General features: G+C 48.5%; 1 protein-coding gene across 3 annotated transcripts in view; it reads left to right on the top strand.

The window, feature by feature from the left end:
• Positions 1–14,963, top strand: part of LNX1 (ligand of numb-protein X 1) — a 399,406-nt gene that overhangs the window by 81,254 nt on the left and 303,189 nt on the right. Inside the window, exon 1 of one of the 3 annotated variants that reach the window (XM_069631654.1) lies at positions 1,728–2,079. The exons of 1 other annotated variant lie outside the window; for it this stretch is intronic. In XM_069631654.1, the coding sequence (XP_069487755.1) occupies positions 1,757–2,079 (323 nt within the window). In that variant the 5' untranslated portion in view covers positions 1,728–1,756. Of the gene's footprint in view, positions 1–1,727; positions 2,080–3,072; positions 3,348–14,963 lie in introns of those variants that run through there. One more of the 3 variants, XM_069631655.1, reaches the window with a different exon arrangement.

Raw genomic sequence — 14,963 nt, forward strand, 5'->3', positions numbered from 1 at the left:
TGTAGAAGCTGTTCCAATTCCTCAGATACAGATTCTTATAGATGAAATCCCACTCTCCAGGGGTGTTGAGGAACAGGTTTGACCAGCTCATCAATATGCAATTTAATGACCATTCCTTTAAGCTTACCCAGTCCTTCAAACAGCTTTGGAAACGAAGCTTGAATGGATTCTTTAGACAGGGCCATAGTATTTTTCATACAGATAGAGTTCTTGCTTTCATAAGGTCCTTTCACCATCTGAACAATGTCACTGTTCTGATAATGAACATCAATAAGCCCCAGTTGATTCGCTGCACCATAGCTGAGAAGACATCTCCCTTTTATGAGACTATGAATAACATGGAAAAAGGCCTCAGTTGATCGATCCGTGTACACCAATCTATGCTGAAACTGGCCAACAGATTACAGTGGCTGAGCAGCACCCCACTGCAAAATCCTCTCCATTGACCTGGACAAAGTAGGCTCAATAGACATCAGAAGGAATTCCTGCTCCCCCATGATATTCACAGTCGCTCCTGTATATATAAGGAAACAATGAGTTGTATCCCCCATGTCAATAGATACCCTTGGTGCCTCCTCTACTTCATGGCCATCCTGTATGAGAATCACATACTCATCTGGATATTCTTGAACCACCACAGGCTGATAGCCATGGTTTTCTTCATTAACCCCTCGGCCCGATGCACATTCACTGACTCCTCATACTCATCTCCACAATAAATATATTGGGGAGTCTGGTGCATCCTTTGATCGTATCCTCCAGGCACATCCTCAACCGCCCTCACATAGCTCTGTGGACCAAATGCATATCCTGATTGTACCCTGCCTTGCTCTTGGGGGGGAAGAATATGGTCGACCTGATGGTTGATTTCTTTGTCTCTGGTTATCAGCAGAAGTTTATCGTGACATTGAAACAGATCTGACCTTCCCGGCCACAATTAGAACATAGTTCCATATGCGGGAAAACCAAACCACATCTTTAGCACAGTCTTTGAACCTTGGACTGCCAATAAGCAGGTCGGTTTGTAAGCTGCATCCAATCTCCCCCTCCACAAGCCTGTACTGCAGCCATCACCGCATGGTCCGCTTTCCTGCTAGGGGAACCCTCCAAAGATGCCGCCTGTATATCAACTCTCTCATAAATACCTGCCATTTCTATAACTTCATTGATAGGGATTGATTTCCTTAATAATTGTTTCCTAAGACACCCTTTGTTGACACGGAGCTGGATGGCCTCATCATCTGAAAACCGAGAGAACTGACAATGCACTAACTTCTGACACAGCCTTGTAATGAATTCACAGTCTCTTGCACCTGCTGGGTGCACTGACTGAACACGTAGAGTTCATAATCCCTATTAGGCCGAATAACAATTTTCTTATTTAAGGCATCAATCAGTGTTTCAGGGGTATTCCTCTCACCCAACAGAATTGTCTTCATGACATTCTTAATCTCCTTTCCAGCAAGGTTAATGAAAATGTCAAGTACAACCGGTGAACCATCTTCCCCTGCAGCCTTAACAAAATCTTGAAAATCCTCCACCCACTCCAGCCACATAGGGCCCTAGTTATCCTGGGGGTTTAATATAAAGGGGAGTGCCTTATGAAGAAATCCCACTCTAGCCATGGAAGCCACAACCTCGTGTTGCACCTCTGCACCCTGCGGCTCCTGGCTCGTGCTGAATCACGCAGATGATCTGAATAGTCGATCTGGAAACTCCCACCCCCACCTCCGACAATCAGATTTCAGAAAGTCAAATGACAGCGTGCCCAAGCGTCAGCATCAGCTCTCCCTTTGAACCAGTCACTGTATCTCCTAGCGCTTCTCCTCGTCAAGGTAGAAGCGCACCTCCAATCACAGCCACCTCTCTGTGTCCAAGCAGCAGCGCTGGCCTGAACCCAGCCACTCCCCTGTGTCCAGATGGCAACAGCACGCCACCAGGTGAATCTCTCGAGCACACCAGCATGGTGCAGGCCAACCAGCAGCAGCAGCAGGCAACACCCAGCCGCCGTAACACAGCAGTCCTCCACCAGGGCACTGTAATGACGTCAGTCCGACAAACCTCCAACACAGCTGACAGGTAAATGGGACGCGCGGGTAAGAACTCTGTCGCCAGTTGTCATCATTTGCATAAGGTAACCCCATAGACGACACAGGACCACATTCACTTGCAAGAACTAATTTTTATTATGACCTCCTCTTCCCTTAAATACCATCAGACCCACGTGTTCCTACCCACGGGGGTCCTTCTAGAAGGCACAGCACCTTTAACCCGCCAAGTGTACATGTTTTAATGCAGATTGGTTCCAAACCTGTGCTAATCTTCCCCCAGAGGGTTTTTAAGATATTGGGTAACTTTACGGCCTCTATACTTGCAGGCGGTTGCTCCTACTGCCTCGGGTGTGCTGTTATTTTTCATAAACAGCCGATTTCTTGCAGGTAACCGTGCCCTCGCTGTGGGGAGGGCCAGTAACCCAACCATGAGTCACCAGCCCTCTTGCAATGCAATGCGCCTCTGTACATCATCCTCACAGCACGTACCCTCCATACCCATCCTCTTACCGGCTCACTGCCCTTCCCCATATGTCACTATACGCATCTAATTAGTTCTTGCATTACCAGTACCAACAGAATTAAATGGTCAATGTTGTAAATGGACCATACGATGAAGGCATCTTCACCGGTGAGCGACGGAAGGTGCACTGAAATCTTGGGGGCAAATGAAAGCCCTTGCTGCCTGGCTTGGCCGGCCTGCCCGTCTCATGGACGCAGCGTGCGTTTTATCGTGAGCCCGGCAGCCGCAGCCAGCGCGGTTGCCTCCTGCTTCACGCAGCCCATCCGTGAGGTAAACGCGCCAGCTGTTTGTGGAGAGCCACTCCACTCGGCGTATTGCGGGAGGCAGGGAGCAGCGGCAGCCTTCTGCACTGCACCGTAAGCCGGGCTGTGCGGTGCCCGCCACCGCCCCTGCCCCCGCCGGAGGAAGAATCAGCGCCGCAGCTAATCCTCTTACAGGTCACTGATTTCTCGAGCCTAGCTTAGCGCGCAGGATCTAGAGACGACTCGTAACACGCCATCAAGTGAAGTGAAATGGAAAGGCTCGCGTAGAGAGAGGGCTTGGCCGCCGCCACCGCGAGCCGCGACGTCAGACGCCGCACGCGCGCGCAGGCAGGCAGGCAAGCAGCTTCGCGAGAGGGGGCAAGCAAGGGGCGAGCCGCCCACCCAGCAGCAGCAGCGCCTGCCGACGCCCAGCGAGACCATGAAGGCTCTCCTGCTGCTGGTCCTGCCCTGGCTCAGCCCCGCCAACTACATAGACAACGTGGGCAACCTGCACTTCCTGTACTCTGAACTGTGAGTACCTACCCGCAGTCACGCGGCGCCTTTGCACGTCTCTGTGTTGTGTACTTGTGTCGTGCATGCCGGCGCCGCAGCTATTTCTGCCTCCAGAAAAAAAGAAGAACAAAAAAAATACACATACACACACACAAAAATAGAACACAAATATTTGGACACTTTAAAATTGCACTGATGTGATGCATTCAATGACGGCGGAAAGAAAGCATTAACCAAATATTTGTCCTCGTGTGTGTACGCTGTATAGTCTCTGCGAGATGGACACAGGTGCTTTCACTGCCCAATGGTACCCGCCGCAAGTGCAGGCCGGGGATTGTGCTGGCTTTTCAATGCACTCCCCAGCCAGCCTGCACGCCCGACCAGCACCTGCTGCAGTCCAGCACCCGGTGGAAGACGCTGCAATCATCTCTGTGGTGCTTCACAACGGTTGCACTATTTCCACGATACACTGACACAGGGTGTCCGTGCTCTCGAGTATTGTACGATATATTTGCCCCAAATGCTGCCTTAAATACGTCTCATTCCCAGGCCTAGGAAAACATTGCATGTATAGTCGTTTATCACACCTCTGGGATAAAACATCACCAAAAGCTTTGCCCTGACACAGCGTGCCCCTTATAAGTGGGGAAAAACCGGGCAGACTAAAAGGCCTTTCAGCATTTCTCTATGTACTTATCATTTGTAATTCGTTAATGTGTTGTATTAGGCATGCATCTGTTGCAATGCATTGTATCCATCAGTTGTCATGGGTATCTGTCTACTTTAACGGGGATGTCTCTTTGAAATGCACTGCGCTGCTTAGCTAGCTGTTGCAAGGTGCATATATCTATCTCTCTGTTGGCATGATATTCTCTCTGTTGTAATGGGTATCTTTCTGTTGCAGTGGGCATCTCTCTGTTGTCATGGGTATCTTTCTGTTGCGATAGATATTTCTCTGTAGCCATGGGTATCTCTGTTATGGGTATCTATGTGTTGTCATGGGCATCTCTCTGTTGTGGTGGCCATCTCTCTGATGTCATGGGTATCTTTCTGTTGCGATGGGTATTTCTCTGCATCTCTGTTAGCCCAGGATTCTCTCTGTTGCAATGGGTATCTCTGTTGCAGTGGGAATCTCTCTGTTGTCATGGGTATCTTTCTGTTGCAATAGATATTTCTCTGTAGCCATGGGTATCTTTCTGTTGCGATAGATATTTCTCTGTAGCCATGGGTATCTCTGTTATGGGTATCTATGTGTTGTCATGGGCATCTCTCTGTTGCAGCGGGAATCTCTCTGTTGTCATGGGTATCTTTCTGTTGCGATGGGTATTTCTCTGCATCTCTGTTAGCTCGGGATTCTCTCTGTTGCAGTGGGTATCTCTGTTGCAGTGGGAATCTCTCTGTTGTCATGGGTATCTTTCTGTTGCAATAGATATTTCTCTGTAGTCATGGGTATCTTTCTGTTGCGATAGATATTTCTCTGTAGCCATGGGTATCTCTGTTATGGGTATCTATGTGGTGTCATGGCCATCTCTCTGTTGAAGTGGGAATCTCTCTGATGTCATGGGTATCTTTCTGTTGCGATGGGTATTTCTCTGCATCTCTGTTAGCTCGGGATTCTCTCTGTTGCAGTGGGTATCTCTGTTGCAGTGGGAATCTCTCTGTTGTCATGGGTATCTTTCTGTTGCAATAGATATTTCTCTGTAGCCATGGGTATCTCTGTTATGGGTATCTCTGTGTTGTATTGGGCATCTCTCTGATGCAGTGGGCATCTCTCTGATGTCATGGGTATCTTTCTGTTGCAATGGGTATTTCTCTGTTGACATGAGTATCTGTTGGCATGGGATTCTCTCTGTTGCAATGGGTATCTCTGTTGCAGTGGGAATCTCTCTGTTGTCATGGGTATCTTTCTGTTGCAACAGGTATTTCTCTGTAGCCATGGGTATCTCTGTTGTCATGGGTCTCTCTGTGTTGTCATGGGCATCTCTCTGTTGCAGTGGGCATCTCTCTGATGTCATGGGTATCTTTCTGTTGTGATGGGTATTTCTCTGTTGCCATGAGTATCTGTTGTTACGGGTATCCCTGTGTTGTCATGGGTATCTCTCTGTTGTCATGGGTATTTGTTGCAATGGGTATTTCTCTGTCACGGGTAGCTCTGTTGCAATTGGTATCTCTCTGGTTTAATACCTGCCTACCCCTTCTTTTGGGCAGGTATCTGCTATGATTGGTATCTTTCCCAAGCAACGAGTACCTTTCTGTTGGAATATGTATCCATCTGCTGCAAAGCATGCCTGTCCATTGCAATGTGTTCCCTCTTTCTCCGAACCCGCTGTCTTGGCTTCCCTTCCTCCCTGGCCCATCCCCATTTTTCCCTGCCTATCTCCTCTACCTTCTAGCCAGAAGAAAGGTGCAATCATGCAACATGTGAAGGGGCTGCCGTGTTCAGGAGGAAAGGATAGGCTGTGCCCATTTTGATGTACCCATTGTCTACCTGCGGTTTTCAAAGCTTGTACTTTCAAACGTTGAAGTCGGTTCACGCCAAGGAGTCGCTCCTCGAGTAACGTATGTGCTCGTCCTCTTTGTTCTCAGACACCAGACTCGGACTGGCCTATAGGGCAATAGGCCCATGGCTGAACCAAAAACTCAAAATGCTGGTGTGGGACCGTTTTTTGGGTCAAAGTGGGCCAATTTATTGGCCAATGTGGGCAAGTTTAATGAGTTTCTTCACTATGCAGCCAGACATCTATAAATGCCCAAAGCGCTGCTGAGTGGGCATTTACAAATTTTGGGTGGCCCTTGCCCGCTCAGGCCCGTTCCTGTCTATACCTCTACGACTAATAGTCTTTAAAATGCACAATTTGCATCAAATGTTATAAAAAAACTCCCCCTTGGGTACTATTCGAACAGTGCCACAAAAGCAATGAATAGCCATTTGCAATGGTGGGCCACTTTTTCATTGGTGCAAGAGACAATGTTATGGCCCAGTGTGACCCCATCCGACACTATACTGACCTGATATGGTCTCCATGGTTTCTTTACTCCTGCAGTCAGAGTGGGGCTTCAGTTATTTGTCCTTTGAATATTTCCAGCGCCCTTAAGCCTCCGGGGTCAGTGGATGTGCTATATAAGTTATAAATAAATATAAATTCAGGGCGCGAGGCCCAGTGGATGCAAGCTGTGTGTGGCATTTCTTCCTACGTTGTGTAGCTGGTCAAAGCCAAGGTGCAGTATTTTTCAATGCCACTTTTGGAAGCACTTGTCCTTTTGAAATGTACCACACACGTACAAGATAGCAGGAGAAGTGCTTGGAAAAGTCTGAAAATGTCTGCGGCATATGAGCTGGTGAATTATATATAGTAGCCTGGGCGGGGGCACCTCTGGGGGTGGCAAGGCGGTTCACAATTGGAGGCCTGAAGAGGGTGTGCAATTACGAGATGCTTCCCGAAGGTGAACATGAGGTGACTTAGGCGTGTTGCCAGGTTATTCATGGATGTACGCCTCACATATCCGTCAGCTGTGAGTCAGTGCATGCTCCCAGTTACCTGTCGGAGGCGTGGCGCGCGTGGCACGGTGTCTTTCCTTTGCATTCTTTTTGTGGCACGTTTGCCAGGAATGTGGCAGAGCGGAGTGGAGCGAGCTTGTCATCAGCCTGCGGAAAGTAGAGCAGCCGCGCATTGGAGCAGCCAGCAGTGACATCTGGGGCACTCAATGTGCAGGGAAGCAAACACTGACGAGATTAATCCCAACGGGGACAGAAGCTGCTGCATCTCTCGCTCTCTCCCTTTACGAGTCTGTGTTGCATGTCGCAAGCTAGGCCGGGCGCCCATGCGGCCGGGCATACATTGCGTTCTTTAAGCTTGGGAGACTGTACACCCTAATGATGACAGGAGCTCGCAGCAATGTGCTTATTACACATCGGTCCTGCAGTAGGAGATCAATGGTGCCTGGTCACAGGTCATAAGGTGTGCCGGCATCAGATTAGGCGCAGGCCATTGGCCACTTGACCAAAACCCTTTTCATAGTGGAAATGTTACCCCATAAACCCTTGCCATGCGTTCCTCTGAGCCATATGCAGAAGGAAAGCTGAGCCCATGGAGTCTCCGTGAATAACCTGCTCCCTGCCATTACTGTTCACACAGGTGGGAAAGCGGGTATGCACAGTGAGCAGCGTTGGTTTTTCTGCAATTCAACATAATTAACCCAAAATTTCTGCAGGCAAAGCTGTGTGCGTGCGGGTAATGGTTGGGGTGGTGGATGGCTATGGTCCTGGGGATGGAGTGGAGGAAAGGCAGGACCCAGGTATAGCATGGTGTGGTGTGGGCGGAAAGGCAGGACCCAGGTAGGGCATGGTATGGTGTGAGCGGAAAGGCAGGACCCATGTATAGCATGGCGTGGTGTGGGTGGAAAGGCAGGACCCAGGTATAGCATGGTGTGGTGTGGGCGGAAAGGCAGGACCCAGGTATAGCATGGTGTGGTGTTTGCGGAAAGGCAGGACCCAGGTATGGCATGGTATGGTGTGAGCTGAAAGGCAGGACCCAGGTATAGCATGGCGTGGTGTGGGTGGAAAGGCAGGACCCAGGTATAGCATGGTGTGGTGTGGGCGGAAAGGCAGGACCCAGGTATAGCATGGCGTGGTGTGGGCGGAAAGGCAGGACCCAGGTATGGCATGGTATGGTGTGGGCGGAAAGGCAGGACCCAGGTATAGTATGGCGTGGTGTGGGCGGAAAGGCAGGACCCAGGTATAGCATGGTGTGGTGTGGGCGGAAAGGCAGGACCCAGGTATAGCATGGTGTGGTGTGGGTGGAAAGGCAGGACCCAAGGTATAGCATGGCGTGGTTTGGACGGAAAGGCAGGACCCAGGTATAGCATGGTGTGGTGTGGGCAGAAAGACAGGACGCAGGTATGGCATGGTGTGGTGTGGGCGGAAAGGCAGGACCCAGGTATAGCATGGCGTGGTGTGGGCGGAAAGGCAGGACCCAGGTATAGCATGGGGTGGTGTGGGCGGAAAGGCAGGACCCAGGCATGGCATGGTGTGGTGTGGGCAGAAAGGCAGGACCCAGGTATGGCATGGTGTGGTGTGGGTGGAAAGGCAGGACCCAGGTATAGCATGGTGTGGTGTGGGCGGAAAGGCAGGACTCAGGTATGGCATGGTGTGGTGTGGTGTGGTGTGGGCAGAAAGGCCGGACCCAGGTATAGCATGGCGTGGTGTGGGTGGAAAGGCAGGACCCAGGTATAGTATGGCGTGGTGTGGGCGGAAAGGCAGGACCCAGGTATAGCATGGTGTGGTGTGGTGTGGGCGGAAAGGCAGGACCCAGGTATAGCACGTGGTGTGGGTGGAAAGGCAGGACCCAGGTATAGCATGGCGTGGTTTGGGCGGAAAGGCAGGACCCAGGTATAGCATGGTGTGGTGTGGGCGGAAAGGCAGGACCCAGGTATGGCATGGCGTGGTGTGGGTGGAAAGGCAGGACCCAGGTATAGCATGGTGTGGTGTGGGCGGAAAGGCAGGACCCAGGTATAGCATGGGGTGGTGTGGGCGGAAAGGCAGGACCCAGGCATGGCGTGGTGTGGGCGGAAAGGCAGGACGCAGGTATGGCACGGTGTAGTGTGGGCGGAAAGGCAGGACCCAGGTATGGTATGGCGTGGTGTGGGTGGAATGTCAGGGAGTGGGGCACAGAGGAACATGGTCCCATCCATTTCTTTTTGTAATCTTCGCTCCTGTGCTCCCACATCTTCCCATTCATACCCAGATACAAAGTCACTGAAGTGGGGTCTTTTTCAGCTGTGGATCAGCTGGGAGGAGATACTCTGTATGCATTTATGAACCGTGTCTTTCTTCTCCTATCGAGCTGTCCCTTCTTTCTCCATCTTCTCAGATCGCAGTGATGTTAAATTGCAGGCAGCTCTGTGGAGAGATGCCCGCTTATGTGATAGGTCATGCCTGGGAGCCCAGAGATGATGTGCCACGCCTAGTGGGATCTGTTATTAAACTGCAGCATCAATCTCATCCCATTATTGCTCTGCTCATTTTACTGAAGTGAATATAATTCATGGTGGTTTACACCTTTCTCCTCTGCACACCACTAATGGGCGAGCAGTGTCGCAATGTGATATTTTTTACCGTTCAAGCGCCTCCTGGAGGCATTGGGTATGTCTCCCCGGTCACTCTTCTCCAGGGAAAGAGGTGTAAGGAAGGGGTGATTCGGGCCCCCTGCCTGTTCAAACTCTATTTGGCAGATTTAAATGGGGCTCTAAGGTGTCAGGCGTTTGTGAGCCCAAGGGTGGGCGATAAAAAAAATCTGTTGGGCATCCTATGTGGATGATACCATGCCTTAGATTACACTCTGCTGGGCCTCCAACGCCTGTTGACTGTCTTGAGGAATTATGGAATTATACCGAAGACAATGATTTACTCATTAATCCATCTAAATCAAACATCATCCTGTTCAGTAAACCAACATAGAGAATACCCAGCATTAAATGGACCAACTGTCGCCAAGGGATCTCTCAAATCAAAGTAGCAACATACCTTCGTTTCAAAATAGCATCGCATCCCAACATCAACTGTCTTGGTTTTATTACTCTGTACAATTTCATAAACGCACAGGTAGTGAGTCATAATGTCACGTGCGAGTGGGTCTAGAGGGGAAAATTGATCAATTTGTTTGCAAGATGAAGATGTTACAGGGAAAATATTGTAGATTCTCTATAACCCTGCTAATACTTGATTACAAGTGCAAAGTCATTCCAGCTTTATTGTACGGGATGCATGTTGAATTACAATCATGGAACCTGGATTGGCCGCAACTGGAAGGTAGACTATGGAAGAAAAAGTGCTAAATCTACCTCAGTCCCCCCCCAATTGCGAGCCTGCGGTTCGAACTGGGTCTGAGCTCACTCAGGGCCTGCTTAGATTGGAAGCTGGTGTCATTGTATCGTCTCATTAGACCCACATACAGAACCGTTGCATGAAGTTGTGAAATCTTTACTCCAGGATGGCCCCAGTCACTTCCTGTGTAGGTTAGAAGGAATAGTGTCCTCAATCCTGCATAAGTGCTCTCAGACTTTCGAGGAGCTGGATGTACACCCGGCTGCAGTCAAGCAGTCAATTTTAAGAACACGCTGGGTGTTCATCCTGGATAAAATGAGAAGTTATAAGTTGCATAACGCATTCTCTTTTCTAGACAAACCACGTGGTTTTTCTTCTATCGTATTTAAACAAATTCCCAAATTCTAAATGGAGAGCCTATTTTCTCAGATTTCGGCTAAACCTTCTTCCAACAGGAGAAATCTTGGCGGCAAGGGGTGACGAGCATATGGTGGATAGTAGTTGTGGTTTGTACAAAAGGTGCAGGGCAGTCCCTACAGCATATTTTGGTTCAGGATCTCGGGGTGCTCCACTTGAAATGATTTGTGGAAAAGTCGGACTGGTTGAATACAGAGGCCCTTTGGGGGAGACTATCATCAGGACATGAAACGTCTTTAACTGAAATACTAACATTGCTGAACTGTCTTGGTTTAATTACGCTGTACAATTTCATAAACGCACAGGTAGGGAGTCATAAAGCCGCGTGCGAGTGAGGTTTTGGTCCTGAGGCTTGGTTAGGTAAATTGTGTTTTATGTATTTTGTGTATATTTTCTTTCATTTTGTTTTTTTTTTGTCCTCAATCTGCTTATATGTGAAAAGTCATATGTTTGACTGTACCACATTATTGATGATGAAAATAAAAAAAACTCTTCCCCATTGTTGGCTGTGATGGTGATCTGGCTAGCATTCCCCATTCTATCTCTGGCCTGGTAAAAGGACAGAGAGTTGTGCATTTCCCCTGCTCTAAGCATGTGGCAACTGCACTCCCTAGTCGCCTTCCCTGATAACTAATGGTGCCGGTAGCTGCCACGGTTTCATACCCGTCTATGCTTGTTAAATGTTAAAGGTATTTGCACCGCGCACCGTCACCAACGGCGCTGGTCCCCAGGCGTTCTGGCGGCTCTGCAAACGAGAAGGTGGGATAGGTTAGTAGGGTGAAGAGGGAGTAGGATAGTGAGAGGGGTGGTGTTCTGTTGGCAGCTTCAACTCGGTATACACGGGGTGCTGAGCTTTTGGTGCGATTATCGGCCTATGTCGGTGCTCGTGTGCTGTTGATGCGGTTTGTGTTTTAGTGCTTTTGAAGTCCGCCATTCCTCCCCAAAAGCACTTGCAAGAATTTGATCTGCTTCTATCAAGTGTATGTCCTAAGGCCCTTTTCCTTTCCTTTTTCTCCCAGTCTTCAAAGTGTTCCGAACGGCCACCCCACCTGCCACCCAACCCCCATGCCCACCCAACCCCCATGCCGCAGTGGAGATTCCTTATCCTGATGCACCCCTGGTTCTATGCTTGGGTTTAGTGTGGCAACATACATGGGAGATTTGCTTGTGTTTGCTGCTTCTGAACAGTCACACAAGCCCATGCTTTGATCAGCCCTCACCCTTCTGTGTAGCCCTAACAGTTTGCTTTCCTCTCGGAAGCATACATGTGCATTGTCACAGCTGATGCGGGGAATGCTGCATTTCAACCAAAGCTGAAGATTATCCCACCCTATCCGACATCACTCTGTGTGTTTAGCTCAGTGTCTATTGATCTGGACATTTCATTGTTTTAGAATATTAAGATTGCCTGCAGATTTGATGTGCTTTTCAGGAAGGGACATCTGGGTAAAACTGAAGCATCCCAAAGCATGTTCAACTTCTCTTGAATGTCATAGAGTAGCAGTTATTCATTTTATTTCATATTACTCCATTAAACATTATATCAAAATACCAAACACATAATGAAAGTGTATGCAATGATGGCTACTCTGCACCCTGAGCAACAGAGTCTCCTTTCTCTAAGTGACTACACAATTTCCTTCTGCATAAAAATCATTGGTCTCATCAGTTTAATATACCTGCAGTACTTCCTCCTACACGAAATGTACACCACATGCCAACATTAGCATCTTTCTACAGCCCGGTTATAACCCCCACATGTTTATATTAAGTTGTTAGTTTCCTCAGCCCTGCCCTTCGTTTCCCTTGGATGGGATGGAGATCAGAATGGACCCACACCTTTATCATCCAAAACTGTTCAGGCTTTAATCTTATTTTTCTTCTGACTTCAGTCCGTCTACTGTTACTATTAATCAGGGACTTCTAGGGCAAGTCCCATGTTTCTTAATGAATTGTAACATATATGTTCGTCCCCTGAAACTCCTAGCCTGGTAGTCGATACTTTAGAAGAAACCACGAGCAGTACTTTGTTTTATTACGTGACCCACCTGTTTCTTTTACACATTACGCACTAAAGCAATCTTTGCCTAGATTGGCATAGCACACAAGCTTGATTCTAAAAACATGGCACATGCGGGCCTTCATTTCTGTACCCTTACTACAGGGTGTAACAATGTGTTTTGCACTACCCCGAGAGGGTTAGCTGCATGTCTCCAAAGATGATGTCATGTATGCGTGGTTGTACTTCTGATGTACTCTTCTATTAGGTTCCTCACTGTGTCAATTGCTTTCTGATAGTTGCTCCATTCTATGCCTTAGCATGACTTTCATTTACATATCGCACACGATCATACATGACCATTGGATTTATATATTGGCTCAAGATCGTTCTGCTCTCAGGTACATAGGCCCGTTCATGGTACACATAAATTCAATTTTAATTAGCGCCCTGGTAATCTTGAGCAACTTATCAGGTTTCTCAGATCACGGCTTTAGCTACCAGAGAAAAGCCTGCATTCTGAGCAAGTGTTTGGAGCCTGGTGCACTGACCCTGCTGCCAAGCACCTGCTCCCTCTTACACACACACACACTTACAAGCACGCACACACATTTAAAGAAAATACATTTTCTTACCTTTCATTTGTTCTAGGGAACAACGACGCCTTCAACTCCCTGCAGCGGCAGGAATGCTTGTTCCCGTCATCTGCAGAGGATCATGAGGCCTCCATGTCATGGGGTGGGGGTGGGGGGGCCTATGACTTCAAAAATAAATTGTTTCTTTTTTAAGTCACTCTGCCTTCATAAAGAAATTAGTTCAGTTGCAGTTTGGTCCTTTAACTGAAATAATGTCTTTATGAAGTCAGAGCGACTTCAAAAAGAAACAATTTCTTTTTGAATTCCGAGGGCTGTCCCTACCCCATGGCATGGAAGCCTCCTGGCTGGAGGCCTCTGTCATGGGGTGAGGGGAGCCCTATGACCTAAAAAGAAATAGCTTCTTTTTTAAGTCACTCTGCCTTCATAAAGAAATTATTTCCGTTACGTTTCAGTCCCTTAACGAAAATACGTTCTTTATAAAGTCAGAGTGACTTCAAAAAGAAAGTATTTTTGAACTAATAGGGCTCCTCCCCACCAGATGACATGGAGGCCTCAAGATCCTCTGCAGATGACAGGAACACGCGTTCCTGGCAGCTGCAGGGAGCCAAAGGCATTGTTACCTGGACCAATGGATTAAAGGTAGGAAAATGTATTTTCCTTAAAAGTGTGTGCATTTGTATAATGTAATATGCATGAATGAGCGAGTGCATGATGTATGGGTGGCTGCCTGTGTGTGTGCCTGTGTGAGTGTATGGTGATAGGGTGCACACTTAAATGTATGGGTGGATGCCTGGGTGTGCCTATATGGTGAAAGGGTGCACACATAAATGTATGGGTGGCAGCCTGGGTGTGTCTGCCTGTATGGCGAAAGGCTGCACACTTAAATGTATGGGTGGCTGCCTTGATGTGCCTGTATGGTGAAAGGGTGCACACTTACATGTATGGGTGGCTGCCTGGGTGTGTGTGCCTGTATGGTGAAAGGGTGCACACCTAGATGTATGGGTGACTGCCCGGGTGTGCCTGTATGGTGAAAGGGTGCACACTTAAATGTATAGGTGGCTGCCTGGGTGTGCCTGTATGGTGAAAGGGTGCACACTTAAATGTATAGGGGGCTGCCTGGGTGTACCTGTATGGTAAAAGGGTGCAAACGTTTTTATTTATTTATTGGGTATTTATAATGCAAATATACACAAGTGTTTCGAGGCGCAACAAGACAACAGGAAGGGGGAACAGGGAGGACAAAACAAAAATGATCCTACTAGGCCTTGTGACAATCAGATCATGCAAGTGCAGTAACGAGGGAGAGGGAGAACGGGGGGAGTGGGGATGCCGGTCAGGGCCTGTGAGAAAAGTAAGTGTTGGGGAGGCCAGGTGGACAGAGCCAGGGGATAGCATAGAGTGCAGGGAAAGGAAGGTCCACAAGCTAAGTGTGAGGTAGGTCCACGAACTGCAACTGGAACTTACATGCCTGGGAGTGCCTGTATGGTGAAAGGGTACACACTTAAATGCATGGGTGGCTGGGTGTGTGTGTGTCTGTGCGTGCATATGGTGAATGGTGTGTGTGCTTGTGTTCAGGAGTGCAACAAAACCTACATTTCGGGGGGCTTACTCTCCAAACGGTGGAAGAGGCGCTAACTTCACAGGCAGTGCAGGGTGGGAAAATGTATTTGTGTGAGGGCATCTAACTTCTTTACACATTCTAAGGAGCCCACATTCTAGTGCAGCTACAATGTTACAAGCAGTTAACTTTCTCCTTTAAGTCTGAAAGCACCCACTTATGGACTACTGTGAGAATGAGT

Source organism: Ambystoma mexicanum, chromosome 6q, assembly GCF_040938575.1.
Source record: "Ambystoma mexicanum isolate Mex_15411 chromosome 6q, UKY_AmexF1_1, whole genome shotgun sequence".
In the NCBI taxonomy this organism is placed as follows: Eukaryota; Metazoa; Chordata; class Amphibia; order Caudata; family Ambystomatidae; genus Ambystoma; species Ambystoma mexicanum.